This window comes from Phyllobates terribilis, unplaced genomic scaffold (assembly GCF_046119375.1).
Source record: "Phyllobates terribilis strain yellow unplaced genomic scaffold, ASM4611937v1 Scaffold_9__5_contigs__length_417890890, whole genome shotgun sequence".
In the NCBI taxonomy this organism is placed as follows: Eukaryota; Metazoa; Chordata; class Amphibia; order Anura; family Dendrobatidae; genus Phyllobates; species Phyllobates terribilis.
The window spans coordinates 108,381,081-108,408,170 of NW_027362769.1; the positions used below are offsets into that span (position 1 = coordinate 108,381,081).

At 42.3% G+C, this 27,090-nt stretch overlaps 1 protein-coding gene across 4 annotated transcripts in view; it reads left to right on the forward strand.

Annotated features, from left to right (window-relative positions):
* ATF2 (activating transcription factor 2) overlaps positions 1–27,090 on the forward strand; it is a 99,563-nt gene that overhangs the window by 60,810 nt on the left and 11,663 nt on the right. For all 4 annotated transcript variants that reach the window (XM_073646894.1, XM_073646897.1, XM_073646896.1 and 1 more), the window contains one exon: positions 17,899–18,004. In XM_073646894.1, coding sequence (XP_073502995.1) covers positions 17,899–18,004 — 106 coding nt within the window. The remainder of the gene's footprint in view (positions 1–17,898; positions 18,005–27,090) is intronic.

Below are 27,090 nucleotides of genomic sequence, written 5' to 3' on the forward strand. Positions count from 1 at the left end.
GGGGGGAAAAAACAAGCGTGAAATGAGAATTTTTCATTTTCCGTTCGTTGCGTAGATGTTCATTCCGGTGTAATGTGGTTACAGTCTCGTAAACTGGTAATAATTTCAAAGAAGAGGAAACGGCCTTTTATGTTCCTCCCTCCCTTACGTAAAATGGAATTCTTTTTAAAATTCCTCCCGCTCGATACATTGAATCCGAAGGCTTTATGGGGAACGTTGACAGGATATAAATCGTTTGCGGTGTAATGAAATGCCTTATAGGATGAATCTCACAATTAGACGGCAGGGGCTGATGACAGTTGTCATTTCGCTAGTTTATTTGCAGCCTGTCTTCCGTAGAACATATTTTTTTGGGGGGGATCGGGGATCATTATGTTAATTCAACCCATAACCGGCTGGAACTTCTTCTTTCGAGACACCGCCAGTCGTAGGAACGGGATCTTCACACACACAGTAATGAAGGCTCTTAATACATTTTTAAGGCAATTAAAGCTTTGCATGGTTTATTCCATTCATTATAAGAACATATTACAGACCTTAAAGCAAACAGAGAAATGCCTCACAGGGCTGGTATAAAACGCTGACACTTTCATCATTCGTCACGGAATTCATTGTGTACTTAGCGCTCAAACTATAAAAACAATCATTGATATGTTTGCCTCGATCTAATGTGAGGGGTGCACTTTTTTTCTTTTCTATTCATGTTTTTCTTGCACAACAAAAAAAAAGTAACTAAGGAGCGTAACTATCGGAGCGGACGGGCTGCAGTCGTATCTGGTGCCTGAGGCCACATAAGAAAACGCCATTTTTGCCAGTAGGGGGCACATTTTTCAGGTTTTGTATTGGCCCCTATGAACTTTAGTTATGCCTCTGAATGATCCATAGGATAGGGAATAAATATATGATCGATGGGACCATTGATGACTAGAGTAGTGTTCCAAAGCCTCCCGGTCTTCCTTTGTGCATGATTGCAGTGAGAGGCTGTTGGATTGGCGCAGCGGTCGAGAATGCACTATTGTTTGAGGACGACGAAGGCAACCTGGTGCTGCACTTAGCTGCTTCATCAGATCCATAGACTTTGAATGAATCGGCAGAACACATGCTCAGTCACCCCTGCATTTAACTCCTTTGCACCAGTCAATTTTCATTTCTGCATTTACTTAATTAACTTTTTTTCCTCACCTGTTTCCCAAGTATCGTGACTTTTTTTTTTTTTATTTCTCTTCTGACTTACCCATATAAGGAATTTTTTTTTTCGGGACAAGTTGTAGTTTTTAAAGACGCCGTTCAATTTACCATCTAACGTACTGTAAAATGGGGCAAAAAATTCCAAGTGTGGTCAAATGGTGAAACAAAAAATGCTTTTCTGCTATTTGGGTGTTCATCAAGCGGCAAAAATTACAGGGCAACATTATTCTACTTGTCAGCACAATTACAGCAATACCAAACTTGTCCACTTTATATAATATATAATATATATATATATATATATAATATACATATTATTATTATACGGTAAATATTTATTTATTTTAGCGGTTAAGAGAAAAAAACACATTTGTTAAAACATTATTATTTTATTTTTTTAATATCCGTAACTTTCTTTTATTCTTCAAAGAACTTTTATGCTGGTGTGTTGTTTTGCGTGGCAAACTGTAGTTTTTATTGGTATAATTGTATGTCGCATATGATATTTTAATAGTTTTTTTACTGCATTATTTGGGGGAAGTTAAGCGAAGAGCAATTTTGGCATGTGCTTTATGGCGTTACTGTACAGGATAAATATCATTATATTTTGATAGATCTGACTTTTGTGGATGTAGTGATGCCAAATATGTTTTGTTTTTGTTTTGTTTTTTTTATTTCTGATTGGAGGAAAACGGGGGGTGATAAGGGTACTTGACCTGAGTTTGATCATTTGATCATATACTGCACTACCTTAGAGGTTGTCCACTACTTTTTCATTGATGACCTATTCTTAGGGTAGGTTATCAATGTCTGATCGGTCAGTGTCCAACACCCAGTACCTCCGCAGATAAGTTGTTCTTGGGGCCGCCGGCCAGAACTGCTCGATTGATGAACTGCTTCGTCTTCTGATAGTGGCTGCGGCAGAGTACTGCACATCTGCCTCCTATAGATTTGAATAAGAGGCGAAAGTGCAGTACCAAAAAAATTGGCGCACCAAGGAGAAAGTGACCCTTAAGAGCCTCTGTCAGTGAGTGATCTAGATGGTAAACAGCAGCTATTGGAGCTAGCTCCAGTTGCTGCTTTTAGCGCCAGTTTCTGGTTGTATGACACATTTATTCGGTATAGTTGGTGTTAAATGTATAATCACCTGGAGACCCTCCGCAGCATTTCAGCATGCATATTTCCGCTGTCTTCAAAGTCTATGGGAGTGATGGAGTCAGCTGTGTACAATTTGTGGCAGTCTTTGTCATTCCTAATGACGTTGAATAAGATGGCCGTGTGCATGTAAGAGAGGAGAAACGGAGGACTTAGGACCCCTGTTAAAGTGAGTACTGAGGATCCCAATGGTTATATACTTATCCCCTATCCTAAATGTCATTTTTGTGAAACCCTATTAAATTTCAATGTAAAGAAAGTGTTAAATGCCAAGTCTGTTTCTGCACTTCACTATTATGTGACACCAATTGGCTCCTTCAATCCGGATTATACACTATTTTTCTCACACCATAATTTACTTTCTTTGTCCAAGCCAAGTTTTGTTGTTTGTTTTTTATGCCCAAAGGCTTCCACATCCACAGCATTTTTTTTCTGTGCGCAGTGGTAGCAAAATCTGAGAACACGTTAGTGCCAGACCCAGAATTTAAAGAGGTGAGAAAGGCTCTGCTGGGAGTTTTTCACGTTGCTCATATAGGACACATGGGAGCCACAGTTAGGGGTCCACATAGTCCTGCTTTTTATGTCATTGACTCTAAGGAGTGAAAAATCCACTGCCATTTTAACTTCAAGGCGATCATCCTACCTATCACATTACTCTCACTACATAAGTAGCGCCAAGCTCACTGCCACTAGACGGCGCAGAGCTCGTTGGTGGACGGCGCAGAGCTGTGTGATGGACGGCGCAGAGCTGTGTGATGGACAGCGCAGAGCTGTGTGATGGACGGCGCAGAGCTGTGTGATGGACGGCGCAGAGCTGTGTGATGGACGGCGCAGAGCTGTGTGATGGACGGCGCAGAGCTGTGTGATGGACGGCCCAGAGCTGTGTGATGGACGGCCCAGAGCTGTGTGATGGACGGCAGACTGGCCACCACTCGGGGATACCACCAAATATTGCAAAATAGATATGTAATTAATATTACCAGCCATGCCCTTGTGTAGACAGTGACCCAAAGGATAGAAGACTGTTAGTATTCATTGCACTGATGCATATGATAACTAACCACATAAAGTTTGTCGCGGTCATGTATGAACCTTGGCTGAGGTTTGTGCAGAATGCTTTTTTTTTTTTTTTTTTTAAACCACTAGAAATGTATGTTGGGAGTATTGCCCAACTTATACCTCCGATGTATTCACACAGTATATTGACCTCCGGAATAAAAGAAATGTACCCTGTGCGATATATTTTCTTTATCGTGTTCTTCTGTATGGGAAAGCGTGGCAGACTACAGAATAAAAGTTATGAGTCATGACATGAATACACCATAAAGAAGCAAAGTAAATGAGGAAGAGGGGAAGGAAGGGGATGCAGCTGCAGCATGATTCTGTCCAAAAATATACAATGACAAGATCTCAATCTGCACATGCGCTGCTTCCGGCGGCCATTTTCCTAAACCCCACCAACGGGAAATCAATGATCTCTGCTCCAACCTCGCACAGCCAACATTTTCTTGAAGCCGACTGCTGGGACACCCCCTCCTCCCAGCCCAGGGCTGCAGCGTCGCCCCACTCCTGCCGCCGCCGGCTTCCTGCAGTGGCGACCCTGCCTCCTGTGACCTCACTCCACCACCGCCCCCCTGGTAAGCTAAATTCAGACTATAAGATGGATCCCCATTTGACACATTAAAATAATGTTTTTGTTCCTATTTTTCCCCTCAAAATTTGGGGTGCATCTTATAGTCCGCAAAATACGGTACGTCTCAGCATTAAATTGCAACAGCGAGAAGTCTAAGTTATGGAATTATGGAAGTCACAGGATGACTAGACATGTTACTGGTTATGCAAATGATGAAAAAATGGAAACAAAATTTTCTAAATATCTAAATTTAATCAGTTTCTAGAGTGAGCAGAAATCCCCGCACTTACAGCTTTGGCTGCTATCAAAGAGAATATTAATGGTTGTCTGAGGAATGTTCTGCCACGCTGAATGCACTTGGGCAAATCATCAAGATCCGCTGCTGGCAGCTTTCTTTGCAATTACTGATGTGTTCTATGGGAGACCAGTTCGGAGATGCTGCAGGCCATGGTAGCATGTGTAGGCTATGCAAGCTGCTCACAGTAGCACCAGCAACATGCGACCTCATGTTGTCTTGTTAAAAAATCGCCTCCTGTGACACTTTCATGTTGCCTCGTGAAGGTCTCTTCATGGCATTCCCCACATTATTTTCATAACTCGTCAACTCTTCCTTCTTGGTGTTGTAATTGCAATGTTTAGGAGTGTAGCATCGCAACGTATTTACAAGATGCTTTTCTTCAGACTTAGCCAATGTTAATGAAAAGTTTCTGAATGGGGGAGTTTACTGCAAGCAAGAAAATCTCTCTCTGCAAGAACAACACGTAGAAGTGTAACTTGAAGCTTGTGGGCCCAAATGCAATATTGCCCCAGTTTATCAAGCTCTTCGTGTCCCTTGTTAGTCCATATAATTATTACGGTTAATATTCCTTCCTATAAAGGACTGATTACCTTACTCTTTTTTTATTTAATCCACTGTCGTATTAAGGAATGCTACATTTTTGTACAAAATAGTTTTCATCTTGCATTTATTTTTTTAAAAGGAGTCTGTAGCTCTCAAAACACAATTTATACTTGTTATAAAGTACTATAAGGACTTGGCCCCTATAAAATACCTGCAATATAGATTTTACTTCTTCAGTTGGGCAGAAAAAGTGTTATATTTTATATGTGGGTGAGGCTCTCAGTTCACCCTTGGTGTGGCCAAGAATTCAGTGCTTTGTTCTGCCCCTCAATCAGCATGTCACGCACCTCACCTTAGCATGACTGACAGTGTTTGCATTCCCAGAGACTGAATTGAAACCCAGCCATGAATGTCTGCCCTGACCCTGTAGAAATCGAACAGGCTTGTCCATGCAGTGTCGGATTCACTGTCATCCCTCTCCTGTCTGCAGTGTGTGTAGCGAGCAGGTGCTGCAGACAGGAGAGAGGGATAAGAGCCCACACGTACTGACATTGCAGGAGCCAAACAAGCTAGTTATACATATACTGTCAGTGTGGGGGCTTTCTTAAACTTCTCTCCTGTCTGCAGTGGCCGTACGCTACTGTAAGTCTGTGCAGCGAGTAGGTGCTGCAGACAGGAGAGTGGGATAAGAGCCTTCACGTAGTGGCATTGCAGGAGCCAAACAAGCTTCTATACACATACTGTCAGTGTGGGGGTGATTTTTAGCCTTCTCTCCTGTCTGCAGTGTTCGTACACTACTGTAAGTCTGTGCAGCGAGCAGGTGCTGCAGACAGGAGAGCGGGATAAGAGCCCTCACGTAGTGGCATTGCAGGAGCCAAACAAGCTTCTATACACATACTGTCAGTGTGGGGGTGATTTTTAGCCTTCTCTCCTGTCTGCAGTGTTCGTACACTACTGTAAGTCTGTGCAGCGAGCAGGTGCTGCAGACAGGAGAGCGGGATAAGAGCCCTCACATACTTACATTGCAGGAGCCAAACAAGCTCGTTATACATATGCTGTCAATGTGGGGGCGTTTTTATCCTCCTCTCCTGTCTGCAGCACTTGCTCGCTGCACACAGACACAGTAGCGTACGGCCACTGCAGATAGAAGAGGGATGAGAACTCCTGCAGTGTCAGTGTAAACGTGCAGGGCTGGAGATTCCATTCAGGCAGCGCTCAGAGCGCTGTCAGTCTTCACAAAAAATGTTGCTTAATATCATATTTTATTTCTTGAGTCACACCTAAAATACACATAACTCTTCAGCTGGTTGCTGGTTAATTTGTCAGCCTGATGAGCTTTCAGTGCAGCTGTAATTGTCTAACAATCATGTAACGAGTAATATTTTCTTGCTTTGGATGATAATGTAGTAGAAAAGCAATGCATGACATAAATGAAGCCAATCCACTCAATGTTTAAAGTAGATTTAAAGTGAATCAATGTAAGAAGGTCTAAAGGTAGAGCTTGTTAATCCCTGAAATTATTTGTATATACAGCTAGAATTGAAATTGTTTTGTATGCACATTGAAAGAGAAGAACCCAGAGGCCGGGGATTTGGCTGCGGTCACCCTCTGGCTTCTTGGGAGGCTGCTACATTCTTCAGAGAAGCTAGAACTTTTAATTTAAACCTTGCGGTTTCGAGGCCGTACAAACCTTAAGGAGTAAAACAGACAAGCTGTTGCCAATAAAAATTGTAGCACGATGTGGAAATCTTGTAAGAGCCATATGGTTACTTAAGAGCCCTACAAGGGTTAACCCTGTCATTCCTAGAGAACAATGGTATTCTCCTTTTTTTCGGATTTTTCAGTGTGTCCACCCTCAACAAATTAAGATGAGCTGTTTGCGAAGAGCATTGTCCCAAAGACAAGTAACTCCCCAGCACCATGCCAGACCCCCTAAGAATCATGGCCAGTACCACAGGTTGAAAACCTGGAGAATGTAGAAGTATATGACAGGCTGGGAAATGCCATTGCAGTAATTCAGAAATAATATATCTTTGTGCAGCTTATCAATGAAATGTATATTAACCCTGAATGACCGTAACTGCTTTAATGATGCACATCATCTATTATCTGGTAGCCCAGAATTCACTGCAGAATGCCACCCACCAGGTGTCTCCCTTTTGTCTAACTTGCTATCTACTGCCTGTTGTCAAGTGTAATCCATCACTAGTAGCAGAGACTCAGAGTTGGATTAAATGAAGTGTGGGTGGGTCTTTGTCTCTTTACAGGAAGTGTGGGTGGGTCTATGTCTCTCTACAAGAAATGGGGGCGGTTCCCTGTCGCTGTAAAGGAAATGGGGGTGGGTCCCTGTCTCTATGCGACGTGGGGGCGGGTCTTTGTCTCTCTACAGGAAGTGAGGCAGGTCCTTGTCTCTCTACAGGAAATGGGGCAGGTCCCTGTTGCTCTAAAGGAAATGGGGTGGGTCCCAGTCTATCTACAGGAAGTTAGGGTGGGTCTTTGTATTTCTACAGGAAGTGGGGGCGGGTCTTTGTCTCTCTACAGGAAGTGGGGGCGGGTCCCTGTTGCTCTAAAGGAAATGGGGTGGGTCCCTGTCTCTACAGGAAGTTGGGGTGGGTCTTTGTATCTCTACAAGAAGGGGACGGGTCCTTGTCTCTCTACAGGAAGTGGGGCGTGTCTTTGCCTCTCTACAGGAAATGGGGGTGGGTCCCTGTCTCTCTACAAGAAGTGGGGGCTGGTCTTTGTCTCTGTAAAGGAAGGCGTGAGTCTTTGTCTCTCTACAAGAAGTGGAGGCGGGTTTTTGTCACTGTACAGGAAGTGGGGGTGGGTCTTTGTCTCTGTACATGAGGGGGGAGTGGGTCTTTGTCCCTTTACAGGAAGTATGGGTGAGTCTTTGTCTATTGAGAGGAATTGAGAGTGGGTTTTTGTCCCTTCACAGAATGTGGGGGTGAGTTTTCATCTCTCCACAGGAAGTGTGTCTTTGTCTTTCTACAGGAAGATGGGGTGGATCTTTGTTATTCTACTGGAAGTGGGGGCGGGTCTTTGTCATTCTACTGGAAGTGGGGGCGGGTCTTTGTCTCTCTTCAGGAAGTGGGGGCGGGTTTTTGTCATTCTACTGGAAGTGGGGGCGGGTCTTTGTCTCTCTTCAGGAAGTGGGGGCGGGTCTTTGTCATTCTACTGGAAGTGGGGGCGGGTCTTTGTCTCTCTTCAGGAAGTCGGGGCGGGTTTTTGTCCCTTTCCAGATGTGGGGGTAGGTCTTTGTCTTTCTGCTTTCCTGCACACAGGCATAAGAGAGAGACAGGTTTTCAATTCAGGGCAAGCAGGTCATTGGACAATGTCCGGTAAAAGGCAAACTGGATAGTGAGGTAGTTGTCCTGCACCATTAAGGCTGGCAGAATGCTGATGAAGAAGAACTGCACACTGCTGTAAATGAGTGAAGGGAATGTTACAGAGCATGAGAATCAGGACCGTTCCTTTACATATTAGATTGACATGTGCATCTAAAGCAGTGTTAACTTGTTATAGAGGATGAGGGCAGCATGACCATTGTAGGGATTACAATCTTGGCAACTGTTTGAGGTAGGCACAGGAAGCAGATTCTTAAGATTTATTAAAGTCCATAAATCTTCCAAAAGAAAACTAAACAAGTGACTTTCTCCGGCACACAAAGGAAGAACATAAACAGAACAGTTCATATATTCCAATCAGGTTTCCACAGACCTAATCAGGCTTCCAGCAAATAAATCACCATTGGTCAGTTTCTGGCCGATAGACCAAAGTCTCAAAGGTGTTTCCACCTCTACAGTCAAACTCTAGCCGAGTCTGAGCAGTCTTAGCAGCACACACAAGGTCTTTCTCCCTTGCACACACAGCCCCCTGTGAGCAGCTCAGCTGCCTTTTTAAATCAGCTGCACCTGTCGGATTGGAGGATGGGAATGACCGCTCCCGCTCATCTCTACCAGCTATTCCTGGAACCTGGACCCATGATGCTCCATTAAACAAACCTCTCAGCACTTACCAGTGCTGGAGCCTTCTTTCCAGGTTTCACATCACCGAGGCCAGGCATCTCGGTGACACATACACTCCATGCAGAACTCATCCTGCTGCATCCTTACACCATGATTTTTGGGTGAAATGAGAAGTACAGGTAATTGTACACTATGCTGGTATATTTTATAAAATCTCATCAGATCAGTACATAGATTGTTCTTTTAGCATCTATGTCTAGAGCAGTAGAACTCTCCATTAATAATCATTCGCATGGATTGGAAATTACCATATATTGTCATTTGCAGCTTAAATAATGACGGCCTGTTAAAGTTTATATTTGACTTGAAACCTCTTATGACTTATATGATGGAAATGTGAAAGGGAGTGTGGAGGATTATAAAACCATTGGTGCTTTCTTCTGGGTTGTGTCTAGTATTGCTGCTCAACTTCATGGAAATGAATGGGGCTGAACTGCAGTACCACTCACATACTAGGGGCTGGTGTGGCTGTGTATTTAGTACAGACCCCTTTAACCATAGTGATTGTCTTAATTGGATGAATAATTTTAGTTGAAGGAATTATTGGGACGCCTCCTAAGTTTTTGCAGTTCTGTCTACCAGAAGATAACAAGATTTCTAGCAAGCATCCTTCACGGCCTTTATGATTAGAGGTAAAATATCAAATAAGTGTTACTCCATAATAATCAGAAATCAAACTAATGTATATTAACAATACAGAAATATTTTATTGAGGTACACAAGTATACAATAAAAATGAAAAGTTAATTTAAAATCAAGACGCAATGAAAGCAATGGGAGACCGATGAGAGACACCAAAATAATAAAGATAAGAAAACAATACTAGGGGTAACCACCGGATGGCAGAATACTACCAAAAAATGATAACAAGTATATTTATGCACATACGTATTTGCATTAAGCTATTTCCAATGCAATTCTGAAAGCCAGATCTATAGTAATTTGGTGCAATGTAATGCACACACATAGTGCAATGTAATACACAAAATGAAATGAATCGTAAAGAGATAAAGATGCATTATATATATATATAGTCAGACATACCCAAAAATAAAAATTAGAATGGGCCTCCACCTCATAACCCAAATGTGTATAGACAGATTTTGGGAAAGAATGATGGGACATGTTGGATTTTGACATGCACAATCCTTTGTTCTCAAAAGGACCACTAGGACAACTAGACCTTTATCAATTCAGAAAAAGCTGAAAATCGGTAATAAAAAAAATCTATCTACGTGATAAAAACAAACAAAAAAAGTCACGTCTGATCCATTACTGCGGTAAGAGTTCCTCGCTCATTATAATGCATACATTTGTGCCTACTGGGTAGAGGCATGTATTGGCTGTGAGGGGTTAAAATGCCCACCCTGGCGGTGATTTTAAGAGAGTGAAATCTTTCTGTCTGCCAACAGAAGAACCGTCGGCTGTGAAGAACAGAATGACTTGTAAAGAAAATTGAATGTCACAGAAATAATTAAAGTGTTCTTTATGTGAGCGCATTAATCAATCCTGCGCTCCCCTTAATAACTCTTCACTTGACATGCTGGCAGCGCTGATGAGCATAGTGGGCAGTAATGACCCATGATTACTTTTACGTTGCATTTAATAGTAAAAGTAATATGTTTGGAGGTTCTGCCTTTCTCATGGCAATTTAGACCATGAACTGTTTTCTTCTCGGATGCGGTGCACTTACTGTCAGGATTGTGCTTGGCATACGGGGAAAGCCTTTCTTATGGATTTCATACATTACCAAGAAAATCTGTTTTATCTGGAGACCTGTTTAGCAAGATGCCTGGGATCGTCATGTAAAATCGGGCAACAAACGGCCGTTTAGTCAATTGTCCATTATGTAAAGAATCCCTCCAGCAGCCAGAAAATACAGTACCCATAGGGCGTTCGGTTTTCTTTAATATCTCAGAAATTTGCCTTTTTACTACATTTATTCTTCAAACATCTGAATGGCATATTTCTCTATATTTGCTCATGCTGGTACATGGGAGCGGAGCGTGGTTTACTGCCAGATTTGCCATCCAGGAGTCTGCGTAGACAAATTAAAGGGCTTACTATCATGGTAGTCACAATGGTTGTCACTCATAAAGGACCCATTACATCTCTTGATGTGCTTGATGTAGATACCACTTGTCTTGCTCGTAAAATAACATTTCTGGGTACCTTTTTCTTAGAATTTTGCATTGCACCATTCCTCTTTTATTCCTCCTGGAAATGTTTGAAAATGTTAATGGCTGGGCAGTATCGTTCTCCTCGTCAATAAGGTATGTGCTATGTTATACATAGACAAGGAAACTGTAGCACCCAGTTGTTCATTTATTAATATGTTTCCAGGTAGAATAACAGAGGATCGGTACAACACAGAACTCTAAGAAAAAGTGCTCCGGGTGCTTTAAAGGGCTTTTTTCATTTTCTTTCATGAGCAGCATGTCGCTCCCCAATCTTCTGGTGTCATGCTTGCCAGGGAGTGGTGCGTTCCTGATAATTGACCATTCAGACCAGTGGCATGGGTCTGAACCGTGTGCTTTTTTTTATGCTGCAGCTTCGCCTTTGTAGCGTCGGTGGGGCGCAGGGGATCCGGCCAGCTTCAGTGCAGCACTTGTAAGCTCTGTAGCAAAGCGCTTACAAATGCTGCATGCTTTTCCTAGGAGACCTAGACAATGAGCTGCAAACTGTAGAGTTAAAAATCCCTCTGTTCTTGAGGAAGGAAAGGATTTTTAATAAGAGGTAAATAACATCAAAGTTGTTTGTCACATTATTTCCAGTGACAGTGGGCACCTACCCTATCCCTCGAGCTAGAGGAACCCAAGGATATCCATGTCCCCCGGATTACTCCTGTTGGTGGAAACGCCGGGGTCTCATACCTTGCTATACTCCTATATTAACACTAATCTGTTCCCTCCCCCACCCAGGGAGGTCTCTGACAGAAGTGTATAGGATAATAAAAACCAGACAGACAGGGATAAACAGACAGAGATAAAAGAAAACTACAATCATACAAATACACTCACAAAACAACCGAGTGGGAAACAGGGAAGGTGTAGGAGGGACAAACCAAATGGGAGAGGATAGGGAGGAAAATGCACAAACCACCTCCACGCAGAAATCTCCTGAAAATCACTCCAAACGCATGCTACTAACACCGAGCTTCTCCTTCAACTCCAAACCAGGAAGTGGTAAACTATGACTGGCAAGGAAGGAAGTCAAGAGGTGGGTTCTTAAACCTGCAGGGAGTAACAAACTCAGAACTGCTGATACAATAAAGACAGAGAACTCCAGGTGTCCACCGAAGCAGTTTAACCTTTGCAGCAAATGAGCAATGAAAGCCAAAACTGCTAATAGGACTGTGAAGCGGTTCTAACTACCACAGGTATATGCGTCACCGGCCTCTGCGATTGTCTGACCCTACTCTGTCGCGGTATCCCCGTGACAGTTTTTCAAAACTGATGTGTCAGGAGAGATCACTTTTACCATATATAAGGATCTGTTCACACTTGCATCATGGTTTCCACTTATGATGCAAACCACAATGCAATGCTTGATCCTTCACACAACAGGCCCCCCCCCCCTAGCACCTGATGCACCATTGACTTACAGTAGACATTGGGTTTTTCCAGTAGATATGGGGGGATGGCTGCACACATCCCTGTGACCCCGATGGCCTAACACACAGAGTAGAACAACTCCTATTTATTTTAGTTATTTGTTACTTTATAGTTTTATAATAAGCGCTACGTAAACACGACGCGCAGATGATAAATGGTGCCACTATCAAACATCTTTTTGACAACATTTATATTAGTTATATATTTTTTTTACATTTATATTACTGGGGCAGTAGACCAGAACAAGAATGAATGTGTCCTCCGCCAACATAATTGATTTACTGAAACCTTCAATCTAAATCACCCGCTAATATAGAGCTAGCTGATATAACCGCAAGCCAAAAAGATAATTCTAGCACTTTATCTGTATAATATTGCAAAGCTTATTAATAACTACCACCCCCCCACCCTCCCAAAAAAAAACTATTGTATTGGAGAAATAAGTTATAAGTGGAATTTTAGAGCCACGATGATGATGATAAACTTGTAAACTTAGCTGGAAAAAAAATCCTGAATATCTAATATAGCTAAATAATATAATCCGAGAACATAAAAGGGTTCCCTAAAATTTTATAAAGATGGCTGACATAAACAGATAAAGTAGTGTTGGGGGAGGGCGATACTGGGGTCGTCTGCGAGTAGCCGCGTGACTGCATGTAGTCGGTGCCTTTAATGTTTCCCTATAGGGTGACATGCGACCTCCATGTTGAAATTCTTCTAATTGTCCCTTGACTTTGACCATATAGGAAAACATTTCGATGTAGCCACACAATATATGTAATATTGGAGTCCCCTCGTGGCCTGATTAGCCAAGAGTAGACCACTTGGCCACAGTCCAGTCCTTTTAAAGAGGACCTTTCACCAGTTTTAGCATGTTAAACTGGCCACATCATGTACTATTGGCTGCAGAGCAGAGTAAAACATATTTATTTTTCTATTTTTTAATTGGCTTATAAAGTTAAGGTTACAATTTATGATAAATCCAACCGGCAGGAGGCGTCATGCAGGGGAAAAAAATAACTCTCTCTGTAAGCTTAGGGCAGGCTTTCTCCTATGTGAGACAAGTAATGGCAGACAGCCCTGCTGTCCTCCTTGATATCTGCACATAATATGTAGCATAAAGCAGGGCTGAGTGTGATTACAAACACTTTCATCTCACAGCAGTCAGTGTGGGAGAAGGGGAAGTACTGACTGCCCTCAGATGAAAGCTGGAAGTAGTTGTAATCGCTTTGCTCTATACTACACAGTAGCTGCAGAGAGCAAGGTAATCTATCATTACATGTCTCACACAGGAGAAAGTCTTCTCTAAACTTATATAGGGGTGTGTTCTTTTTTCCCCTGCATGACACCTTATGATTGGTCAATGTCAGCAGGTAAGAAAGTACACTCCCCCCATAGATGGGGTAGCAAAAACCTGGTGACAAATTCCCTTTAATAAATGTATACTTTGAATGGTATTTTTTGGGCATTTAACAGTTTATAAGCCCAGTCTCTGATACTGTTAATGGGCACACGCTCAGGCTGACTGTTTACAGGCATATTCTCAGTTTGTAGGTGCACAATGACTGGCACTGTTTATGGGCAAACATGCTGGCTGACACTATTTGGGTGCATCCTTTCGAGCTGATACTAGTAATGTGTGATTTTTGTAGCTGACACTAGTTATGGGCCACTCGGGCTGACACTGTTTGTAGGCACATTCGTGTGGTGACACTAGTATTGTCTGCATTCTCTGGCTGATTCTGTTTATAGGCGCACTCTGTCTGCCATGGTTAATTGGTCACACTCTGTCACTAGTTGTGTTTGCACTCTCTGGCTCACACTGTGTATCTGCACTCTGGCTGACGATATTCTTGTGTGCACTCTCTGGCTGACGATATTCTTGTGTGCACTCTCTGGCTGACCATATTCTTGTGTGCACTCTCTGGCTGACCATATTCTTGTGTGCACTCTTTGTCTGACGATGTTTGTGTGTGCACTCTGGCTAATGTTTGTGTGTGCACTCTCTGGCTAATGTTTGTGTGTGCACTCTCTGGCTAATGTTTGTGTGTGCACTCTCTGGCTAATGTTTGTGTGTGCACTCTCTGGCTAATGTTTGTGTGTGCACTCTCTGGCTAATGTTTGTGTGTGCACTCTCTGGCTAATGTTTGTGTGTGCACTCTCTGGCTGACGATGTTTGTGTGTGCACTCTCTGGCTGACGATGTTTGTGTGTGCACTCTTTCATGCTGCTCTGAGGTGCACTCTGACACTATTTTTGGGTGCACCCTCTGGAGGACACTTGTTATAGGCACTCTATGGCGTACTATGGCTTATAGGCGTACTATGTTAGGTTTTCGGGGGTGCTCTGTCTGGCGGACAATGTTTGTCTAACAGTTTTTGGACAAGTCACAAGTGACACTCATGCTGTAATTAAAGGGGCCTGGATGGAGTACTTGAAGGTGGGACTAATGTCAAAATTTTCTGCACTACTCTTTCATCCACAATATTTTTCTGAATTTTGGGCCATTTTCTGCCTTCTGTAACAGAACCTTTCTGTGCTCATCATCATGTATATTGTAACATTGTGCATTTCTGTCTATGATTAAATCTACGGTAATTCTGTAATGCACTGACCTTACTGCCCAGCCTATACCATCTATTCCACTTTCCATGTATTTGCCATCTTCTCTAATGATTTACTTTCAGTTTGCAGCCAGTTCTCAACAGCTCATAAAAATTTTATGGGAAAATTAACCCATTGGAGCAGAGCCATATTTGCCCTATTAAAAATGCCTATTCTTTGAAAACCTCGGTATAAATTGCATTGCAATGTGTGCTGTGTGGGTTCATAAGGTGTTAACCAACATGGAATTTATGGGTGATCCTCAGTTCAGATTCTTTCTTAGACTTACTGCTTATTAAAGAACTAAAGTCCCAAGCCTGAATGGCCGTGATTACTACATAATGACTTCAGCTAGAAAATCTGTGCTGAAACCTACAGTATATCTGCCGCAATGCATCCACCATAGAAAAGCACATTCTTATCTTCTATTCTACAGCATCATTATTTGTTGTATACTGGAAGAAACATGTCTTGATATGAGAGCAACAGCGCCATCACTGGACCGATTATAAATGCATGATGGTTTTTTGGCCACCACCTAGCAGGTTTAGTATAATGTAAAGGTGACCATACACATTAAATAACTGTTCGCTGCAGTTATTCCTCCCATTTACACACACACATTCAGCCAAGTCTGCATCTTTTATTGGAAGATGGGAAAAAGTCGCTGCCAAACCAGTCTGTGTTATAATTTTCACTGGAACAAGGGATGAGGCATGTTGAAATCCAACATGCTCAATCCTATGCTGTCGTAATACTGGTTTATAAATTCTGGCATCATTTGTGCCAAAAGACTGTCTTAAATTACTTGGGTTTTATTGTGTGTTTTAGAGACATCCGTCATCTTGCCCAACAGGGGCGTGGTTTTGCTGGAAATGGGTGTGGCTTGGCTGGGAGGGGTGTGGCTTAGCATATGACACTATGCACCCCAAAAGATGTGCCCAAATTTGACTCAAATTTCCGGCACAAAGTACGCCAACTAATAAGTGGCGAAAACTTGGACTAGACAGTGTAAATATACGCCGGATTTATCATACAACATGAAGCACTATGATATATCTGACGCATTTTAAGACTATCTGGTCCAAAGCCCCCCATGTAAAATAAATGGCTATCGGACGAACAATGGCTCGGCTGACAGCTGTCTCTCTCCAGTCCTCCATACAGAGGAACGTTCACACTTGGCCAAGTGCTGCTTTGTTCTCTCTGATCGAGCCAATGCCAGACTCTTCTAGCAGCACCTTATCTACCAGAGGACAATCGGAAATCTGATGTTCCGGATCTTTGTCTTCCCTCATGTGTCATGGGCTATTCAAGAGGCCCTCATACACATTAGACTGTTGGCTGATCCAACTCAAACAACGTTAGCCTTAAAGGGGTTGTATGGGGGGCCTTAAAGCAGTTGTCCTCTACTCGGACAACCCTTTTTCAATTACTGTATGCTCCCATGTAAAATAAAAACTGCTTGTACTAATCTCCCAAGCTGGCGCCATTCCAGCAATATCGGCGCCGGGTCTCTCCGATCCCTGGATCCAATCAGTATCCGCTAATGGGCCACTTCACTCTCCCTTCGGATGAAACTGAGTTCCTGAGGAAGGCAGATCTGCTGCTGCTCTGTCTTTTTCCAGATGTAAGTTTAACCTAAAGGAAGCGAGGTGAAGCAGCCCATTAGCGGCCACTTATTGACTGCAAGACTCACATGTTATGTCACGGTAGACCCTGCGCTGACATTGCTGGAACGGCGCCTGCATCGGAGGCGCGCACAGACTGTTTATTTTTATTTTACATGGGAGGTTATAGTAATTGAGAATGTTTGAGTAGTGGACAGCCCCTTTTAAGTTTGCACTGTCTAAAAATTAGTATTGACAAATATGCCTCATTGTGTCTACATGACTGTCAAAGGGGGTGGAACAAGCCAGGGGGGAGATCACATGATCATAAGGTGAGACCTACTCTTCTGATCATGTTCCGGGGGTCAGAGCCAAAATTAATAATCAAGTCTGATGAATATGTTTCTTCTATGATTCCGACACGAACAGCGCTTTCTTTCAAGCTGATCTGACAACCCCTTTAAAGGGGATCTGTCAGCAGGTTTTTGTTATTTCATCTGAGAGCGGCATAATGTAGGGGCAGAAAGCCTGATTCCAGTGATATGTCACTCACTAGGTTGTGTGTTTGTAGTTCCAATACAAGCAGTGTTTTATCAACAGGAGATTACTGCCGGACTAGGTGTGACGTGCAGGCCAGTAAGGCTAATCTGTGTAACCCCGCCTCCACCACTGATTGGCTGGTTACTGCCAATCAGGGGTGTGGGCGGGGTTATACACAGCTCAGCATTCAGAGACCTGCTAGATCTGCAGTTGGGAAAACAGGGATTCTATCAAAACTGCAGCAAGTAGTCCAGTAAGTGATACATCGCTGGAATCAGGGTCACTGCCCCTACATCACTCTGGTCTCAGAGTAAAGCAAAAACCTGCTGACAGATTCTCTTTAACATGACCTGTGATGCTTTACTGGGACATCGCCATCTCTTTGATAGCAAGAATAGCAGTGTATGCAACACTGACGGAAACCCCGGCAGATTATCAAGTTGTAATGTGAACACTGACATACGTTTTATATAATGGAACAGCAGAGCGTAATATCAGTAGTCAGTTGTTTGCTATTACTTCATTTCTGCTCTTGTTTTCCTGTCCTTTTTCTCAGGTATTTTTCTGTGCATTGTGTAAAGTTTCCTTCTGGGCTTGTCAGAGCGCCACATGGATGTTATTACTTTGCTATGAACTTTGAGAACTTCTTCCATTTGGTTCTAAAGAGAAAGTTTCCCCTTTACCTCTAGAATGAAGTCACCCTGCTGAGAAATGAAGTGGCGCAGCTGAAACAGCTTCTTCTGGCTCATAAAGATTGCCCTGTAACCGCCATGCAGAAGAAATCTGGCTATCATAGTGAGTAATGTTCCATTACCCATGGCCTTGGGCTACATAGTGAAATACTGCCAAAATGAACCGTGCCTCTATTAATATAGGAAGCCTCATATGCACTTCTAGTGTTTAACATTAAATATGGAAAATAAGGCAAGGTTAGAGCTCTCTACATTTAGACGTTGTTTCAATAGAATTCATCTCCACGCCTGCTCTCCGCAAAATATTTCCTTGCTGCACATGATTAACTTCAGTGTAAGTCTCTCTGGCACTTAAAGCTTTAAAACATTTTGCAGATTTTTTTTTTTTTCCCTTTTCAAGCAGTTTTTAATTAGTACTGTATGTTGAAAAAAAAATCCCTAAAGCGATTGTGCTCCTGTTTTTCGCATATACAGTAGGATAAACATATGCAAAAGACTCGGGGAAGTTTCTCCAGTGAGTGAAATAAACACATAAAAAATGATATGTATGTATAGTTTGACAGATTTTATTGTAATGGGATTTATTCCGGCTGCACACAGAATTGATTTCCGCATCTTGAATTAAATGTCTAATATTTCTGTTCAGCGGCTTGTGTGTGGAATGTTAATATTCATCAGCCTGGGATTTGTACGTCCTACATAGCAATGCTTGCTTGTAAGACTAAAAGGCTCAGCAACACCAGTCTGCCTGCAGCTTGATTCTACAGGTTGCTGAAATGGTGGCAGCGGCCTCAGATCTGTACATTTTTATTCCTGTGTGTTGATGATAGTTTGAAAGCACCATTCACAAGCATTGTACTGAAATTAGTTGTTCATTTTATGCAAATCTGCAACAATTGCACCATGTCTTAAAGTGGACATCTCACTTCCTCAAAAAAAATTGAGTTAAATGCATTGTAAAAATCCCTGAGCTCCCCTGATTCTCCCACTCTTTTCCATTTTGCGCTGTGTCGCTCCATTGCAGAGATATTCACATTTCTTTCTTCCGGAGAGCAGCATGTGAAATCTCTGCTTTGCAGTCCAACTAAATGTTTCTTCTCTGTGGGCATGTGCATTCACCCCTCCCTCCCAGACGCTACCAATCACAACTCAGCAGTATCTAAGACTTATAAATCAGATGCTGAGCTGTGATTGGCAGCATCTGGAAGGGGTGAAAGTGCACGCCCCCAGAAAAGACGCTGAAGAAACGCCAAGTTGGACTGTAAAGCAGTTATTTCACATAGTGCGCTGCAGAAGAAACCAATGTGAATATCTCTGCAACAGAGCGACGCAGCACAAAATGGAAAAGAACGGCAGAATCAGCGGAGCTTGGGCATTTTTACAACATGTTTAACACAATCCTCTTGAGCCAGAAACTGGTTCTCTTTAATTTTAGTTTTCCACTTCCCAGGACAAATTTTTTGTATGTATATATAATGTGATATTGTTTTTACTTAAATGCATGTATTTGAGGCTAAAAATCATCTTTGCTGGCAGGTTTTATTACAAGTTTTGCACCTTTTGCCTTTTACAGTCTTTGTTACTCTGCACATTCAACTTTGCTGCAGTCTGTGGTCATAAATCTGCTGAGAAAAAATAAAAAAGACCGATAAAAGTGTTGAAAATCATAAGAAGGAGCTCACTGACAAATTCTCGCTCAATATATTCTGTAGTCGGTAGTAGCTAGTGCAACACAGATGCTAGAGAAGGCAAACAGCGCAAAGTTTTTAATGAAGCACAATTACAAAGATGATGTTTAGCCAAAAATACATGCGTTTATGTAAGAAAAAAAAAAAAATGATAACCCCTTTAATCTGGCCTTACACATGAGATGGCTTTCTGCTGAGCCTTTTATTGGCACACAGACTCACTGAGTATGTCCCATTCTGATCCTCAACCTCAGATCAGTATAGGACATGCTCTTGAGTTTTTTCTCAGATTCCTGATTTTCACAGATGTGTTAATGGACAAGTGACACTCTATGGGTCCAAGTGTTGTCCGGTAAAAAATAAATAAATCAGACAGCACTCGGACATTACACATGGATATGAGAATGCACCCTTAAAGGGGTTGTTCAAAATGTTAAAAACACAGCCAGTTTAATGGTGAGGGCTCATATACATTCAATCCTTTAAGGGTAGTAGACTGACCTTAGGATACAAGTCTGCAGTTACTCTATGTGACTGCAGACTTGTGAATGCTCATAGCGACTGCACTGCGAGCTGTCCATATTCTCTGGCGCCAGGAACGTGCGGTCATGTGACTGCCAGTATGCGATTTGCATACTTCCGGCCACATTCCGATTTAGGCATGTCCGGCATCTCTCAATTCACTTGCATGGAGCATGACCGCTCAAGTCTAGTCTTCACGTGACTGCATGTATGCAGATTGCCAGTACTCTGCCAGTACTGATAGTGTATGTTGTGAGGATTCACAAGTCTGTAATCACATAGAGTGACTGCAGATTTGCCGGACAACCCCTTTAATCAATAAAGTCAATTTTCATTTTTTTTCCTCCTCTTTTTCCAAGAGCCATAACTTTTTTATTTTTCTGTTAACATTGCTTTATGAGGGCTTGTATTTTGCAGAATGAAATGTAGTTTTGAATGACGACGTTAATTTTTCCATGTAAAGAGCAGGGAAAAACTGCCGTGGAATGGTGAAAAAAAAAAAAAAAAAAAACACAATTATGACATTGTTTTTTGGGATTTGTTTTTGTGATGTTCATTTTTTTCTGGGCACTTTAAGACTTGGAGGAAGAGCTTTGATTGGTCCAATAAGCCCCACTTTTCTATTAGAATGTGTCTATAAATGAGGCCTTTTCCCTCTAGACCATGAAGATAGTATTCCTGCATTAACCTTACATAAGTAATGGCCAACCTCTTTAATCAATATAGATTAATGCTCATGGAAGACCTATTGTCATGGCTCGGTTTTGAGATTCGATCCTGTGACCTGTTGCTTCGTGGTCTGTTCTTCTGTCTGTGGAGCTATTGCTCTTTTCCATCCCTGTCCAAATGCTGATTGTTCCTATTGTCTTTATTTTCCCTTTTAGGTTTGCTCCTTTCCAGGTGTTTTCCCATTTTGTTTTGCCCTATCACGTTCTGGGTGGGACTTTATATATTATCCCTTCACTGCACTTCCTTGCTGGCTATACTTCTAGGTGGATTTGTGCTAGGGAGTTCCAGACCTTTAGCGAAGGGATTTTCCCTGCTAGACTTACACTTCTTATATTCTTGCTGTGTGTCTGTTTGTCTACCTTCCCACCTCTTCCTTTTACCACTCTTAGGTTTCTCGGAGGTTGTTCTAGTCTTATTTATTTTTTGGTTCGCCTTAAAATTTTCTCTTCCCTTTTAGGAACTTGCTTTAAGTCTCTCACCGTGGGTCTTCTTGTCCACCTGCACACCTTCCTCTCCCTTTTTTACCAGTGTGTTGCGGCCTCCCGTCTGGTTCCTCAGGAGGCATGCGAAACCCCTCCACCGCCTTTTAGGGAGTCAGGTCCAAGGTGGTGTTTTTAGTTGTGCAGCTAGGGATTGTACAGGGACCAGTTGGGCGTAGGAGCAGCTTCCCTGTATAGTTAGTCTTCCTTTCTCCCTTTTCCCATATGTGAGTGTGGTACGTGCATATTTTTTACTACATTAGTTCTTGGCCATCTTATGTTGACATGCATTTTATTTATTTATTTTTTTAACCATTGGACACTCAATTTGGAAACGGATGCACAAAAATGAAGATTTAATTTATATTTCTATAGTTTCCTATTTAATTTACAGGTGAAGAACATATTTTTTCTTTATTTTTTTTATACTAAATTTATCATGCCATACTTTATGGAGGAAGTAAAACATATGTCACGAGGAGCCGTAATGAGAAAGAACTACACTGTACCTGGGATAAAAATTGCCCCTGGATTCCTGCGAATCCTGGCAGCTGCTAATTATTCATGTGTATCTGTCTAATGTGAACATTGTAGGAAAGTAGATGCTGGGGAACGTCTGTCCATCAGAACGCGACTAGTCACCGCTTTGGCATTTGGAAGGTTAATTGAGCCTTGCCTCCGCGCTCTCCTTATTTTTTGGCTGTGATATACAGCGCTCCAACCAGCTGCTGCCGCTGAATAAATGGCCAATTTTGTCCCTGGTACACAAATTTGTAACAAATAACAAAGCTGGGAATGCATTAGGCAACATTCATAATATATAACCCACAGCTTTCTCCTTTATGATTTAATGATATTCCGGGATATTTGTAAATGTGAAGATTGTCTCTGCCATATGCAGCCACTTCATTTTAATTTGCCAGTGTCAGTAATTCAGGAGGATAAAGAAACATTGTGAATTGCATGCAAACAGTTCCTCAGGTGCTCGCGATAAAACTTAATAGCCTCCATCTTTACTTGTAGTCGTTTTAAGCGGTTTTATCAGAACAGGCAATATTTTTTAATTTAAAAGAATTGAGCGGTAAAGGCAACTTTCCATTGCCATATATATTTAGGGAGCTGATTTTGTCATTTCTGAGCTGATAAATCTTCCTACACGGAGGCACAGTCATTTGACAGGGCTAGAGAATAACATTTTGCAGTAAATTGGATCGGCATAGGCATATGTTGGAGACCGGTATTAACAATGATTGCGGGGAGGATGAGGCTATTATCCTTTTACATCTGATAAACCCACATAATGTCAAATACACGCTCCCAATATCTGGCATTGTGCGCCGTGTTCGTCTTTGATGCCTTTCCAATATCCTTGTAAACATGCCACATGTATATTCATCCGGACAGTAAATGAGGTCCTGGTGTTATGCAATTATGAGGGCTAAATGCGCTGTCATATTGGGAAATTCTGCTGTATGATATAATCATTCCTGAAATTTGCTCATTCAACATAGTTGTCACTTAGTAAAACAAAGCAGTGTACTGTATATTTACTATATAGCGTATGTGTATGTGTATACATATATATGTGTGTATATATACAGTACAGACCAAAAGTTTGGACACACCTTCTCATTTAAAGATTTTTCTGTATTTTCATGACTATGAAAATTGTACATTCACACTGAAGGCATCAAAACTATGAATTAACACATGTGGAATTATATACTTAACAAAAAAGTGTGAAACAACTGAAAATATGTCTTATATTCTAGGTTCTTCAAAGTAGCCACCTTTTGCTTTGATGACTGCTTTGCACACTCTTGGCATTCTCTTGATGAGCTTCAAGAGGTAGTCACCGGAAATGGTCTTCCAACAATCTTGAAGGAGTTCCCAGAGATACTTAGCACTTGGTGGCCCTTTTGCCTTCACTCTGCGGTCCAGCTCACCCCAAACCATCTCGATTGGGTTCAGGTCTGGTGACTGTGGAGGCCAGGTCATCTGGCGTAGCACCCCATCGCTCTCCTTCTTGGTCAAATAGCCCTTACACAGCCTGGAGGTGTGTTTGGGGTCATTGTCCTGTTGAAAAATAAATGATGGTCCAACTAAACGCAAACCGGATGGAATAGCATGCCGCTGCAAGATGCTGTGGTAGCCATGCTGGTTCAGTATGCCTTCAATTTTGAATAAATCCCCAACAGTGTCACCAGCAAAGCACCCCCACACCATCACACCTCCTCCTCAATGCTTCACGGTGGGAACCAGGCATGTAGAGTCCATCCGTTCAACTTTTCTGCATCGCACAAAGACACTGTGGTTGGAACCAAAGATCTGAAATTTGGACTCCTCAGACCAAAGCACAGATTTCCACTGGTCTAATGTCCATTCCTTGTGTTCTTTAGCCCAAACAAGTCTCTTTTGCTTGTTGCCTGTCCTTAGCAGTGGTTACCTAGCAGCTATTTTACCATGAAGGCCTGCTGCACAAAGTCTCCTCTTAACAATTATTGAAGAGATGTGTCTGCTGCTAGAACTCTGTGTGGCATTGACCTGGTCTCTAATCTGAGCTGCTGTTAACCTGCGATTTCTGAATCTGGTGACTCGGATAAACTTATTCTCAGAAGCAGAGGTGACTCTTGGTCTTCCTTTCCTGGGGCGGTCCTCATGTGAGCCAGTTTCTTTGTAGCACTTGATGGTTTTTGCAACTGCACTTGGGGACACTTTCAAAGTTTTCCCAATGTTTTGGACTGACTGACCTTCATTTCTTAAAGTAATGATGGCCACTCGTTTTTCTTTACTTAGCTGCTTTTTTCTTGCCATAATACAAAATCTACCAGTCTATTCAGTAGGACTATCAGCTGTGTATCCACCAGACTTCTGCACAACACAACTGATGGTCCCAACCTAATTTATAAGGCAAGAAATCCCACTTATTAAACCTGACGGGGCACACCTGTGAAGTGAAAACCATTTCCGGTGACTACCTCTTGAAGCTCATCAAGAGAATGCCAAGAGTGTGCAAAGCAGTCATCAAAGCAAAAGGTGGCTACTTTGAAGAACCTAGAATATAAGACATATTTTCAGTTGTTTCACACTTTTTTGTTAAGTATATAATTCCACATGTGTTAATTCATAGTTTTGATGCCTTCAGTGTGAATGTACAATTTTCAAAGTTATGAAAATACAGAAAAATCTTTAAATGAGAAGGTGTGTCCAAACTTTTGGTCTGTACTCTGTGTGTGTGTGTGTGTGTGTGTGTGTGTGTGTGTGTGTGTGTGTGTGTGTATATATATATAGATATACTGCTCAAAAAATGAAGGTAACACTGAAATAACACATCCTAGATATGAATGAATGAAATATTCTCATTGAATACTTTGTTCTGTACAAAGTTGAATGTGCTGACAACAAAATCACACTAAAATCATCAATGGAAATCAAATTTATTAACCAATGGAGGCCTGGATTTGCAGTCACCCCCAAAATTAAAGTGGAAAAACACACTACAGGCTGATCCAACTTTGATGTAATGTCCTTAAAACAAGTCAATATGAGGCTCAGTATTGTGTGTGGCCTCCACGTGCCTGTATGACCTCCCTACAACGCCTGGGCATGCTCCTGATGAGGTTGCAGATGGTCTCCTGTGGGATCTCCTCCCAGACCTGGACTAAAGCATCCGCCAACTCCTGGACAGTCTGTGGTGCAACGTGACGTTGGTGGATGGAGCGAGACATGATGTCCCAGATGTGCTCAATCGGATTCAGGTCTGGGAAACAGGCGGGCCAGTCCATAGCTTCAATGCCTTCATCTTCAACCACATGAGGTCTGGCATTGTCCTGCATTAGGAGGAACCCAGGGCCAACCGCACCAGCATATGGTCTCACAAGGGGTCTAAGGATTTCATCTCAGTACCTAATGGCAGTCAGGCTACCTCTGGCGAGCACATGGAGGGCTGTGTGGCCCAACACCATTACTGACCCACTGCCAAACCGGTCATGCTTAAGGATGTTGCAGGCAGCAGATCGCTCTCCACGGCGTCTCCAGACTCTGTCGTGTCTGTCACATGTGCTCAGTGTGAACCTGCTTTCATCTGTGAAGAGCACAAGGCGCCAGTGGCGACTTTGCCAATCCTGGTGTTCTGTGGAAAATGCCAAGCGTCCTGCACGGTGTTGGGCTGTGAGCACAACCCCCATCTGTGAACGTCGGGCCCTCATACCACTCTCATGGAGTCGGTTCCTAACCGTTTGTGCAGACACATGCACATTTGTGACCTGCTGGAGGTCATTTTGCAGGGCTCTGGCAGTGCTCCTCCTGTTCCTCCTTGCACAAAGGCAGAGGTAGCGGTCCTGCTGCTGGGTTGTTGCCCTCCTACGGCCCCCTCCACGTCTCCTGGTAGCGCCTCCAGCCTCTGGACACTATGCTGACAGACACAGCAAACCTTCTTGCCACAGCTCGCATTGATGTGCCATCCTGGATGAGCTGAACTACCTGAGCAACTTCTGTGGGTTGTAGAGTCCGTCTCATGGTACCACGAGTGTGGAAGCACAACCAACATTCAAAAGTGACCAAAACATCAGCCAGAAAGAATTGGTACTGAGATGTGGTCTGTGGTCCTCACCTGCCGAACCACTCCTTTATTGAGGGTGTCTTGATAATTGCCAATAATTTCCATCTATTGTCTATTCCATTTGCACAACAGCATGTGAAATTGATTGTCAATCAGTGTTGCTTCCTAACTGGACAGTTTGATTTCACCGAAGTTTGATTTACTTGGACTTATATTCTGTCGTTTAAGTGTTCCCTTTATTTTTTTTTTTATATATATATATATATATATATATATATATATATAATTATAATATATCTCTATCACTGTAAAAAAATAGTTTTTAGGCAGGTGTGGCAAAAATGCTGCAAAGTAAGAATGCCCTCTAAAATAGAAGTGTTCATGGTTTATTTTTATCAATTAACAATAAACAAAGTGAATGAATGAAAGTGAAATCGAAATCAAATTACTATTTGGTGCGACTGCCCTTTGCCTTCAAAACATCATCACTTCTAGATACACTTGCGCACATATTTTAAAGGAACTTGGCAGGGAGGTTGTTCCAAACATCTTGGAGAACTAACCACAGATCTTCTGTCCTATCATGTAATCCCTGACAGACTTGATGATGGTAGAATCAGTGTTTCTTTACACTGAAGATAGTTCTTAATGACATTGCCTGTATGTTTGTTGTCTTTGTCCTGATGTAGAATACATTTGGAGCCAATCAGATGCCTCCCTATCCATATTGTATGATGGATAATTATCTGCCTGTATTTTTCAGCATTGTGGATACCATTATACCTCACCAAATCCCCAACTCCATTTACTGAAAACCCCAAACTTGCAAGGACCCTCCACCACACTTCACTGCTGCCTGCAGACAATCATTATTGTACCGCTCTCCAGCCCCTTGACAAAGAAACTGTCTTTTGTTACATCCAAATATTTTCAAATTTTGACTGATCAGTCCAGAGCACCTGCTGGCATTTTTCTCCTCATCGGTTTCAAAAAGTTGGCTTTTTGGACCTAATTCTTTCATGGAGACCACTTCTTGCCATACTTCTCCAAACAGTAGATGGGTGTAGCTTGGTTCCACTGGTTGCTGCCAGTTCTGAGCTGATGGCACTGCTGAACATCTTCCAATTTAGAAGGGAAGTAAAAATGATGTGTCTTTCATCTGCTGCACTAAGTTTCCTTGGCTGATCACTGCGTCAACAGTTCATAACGT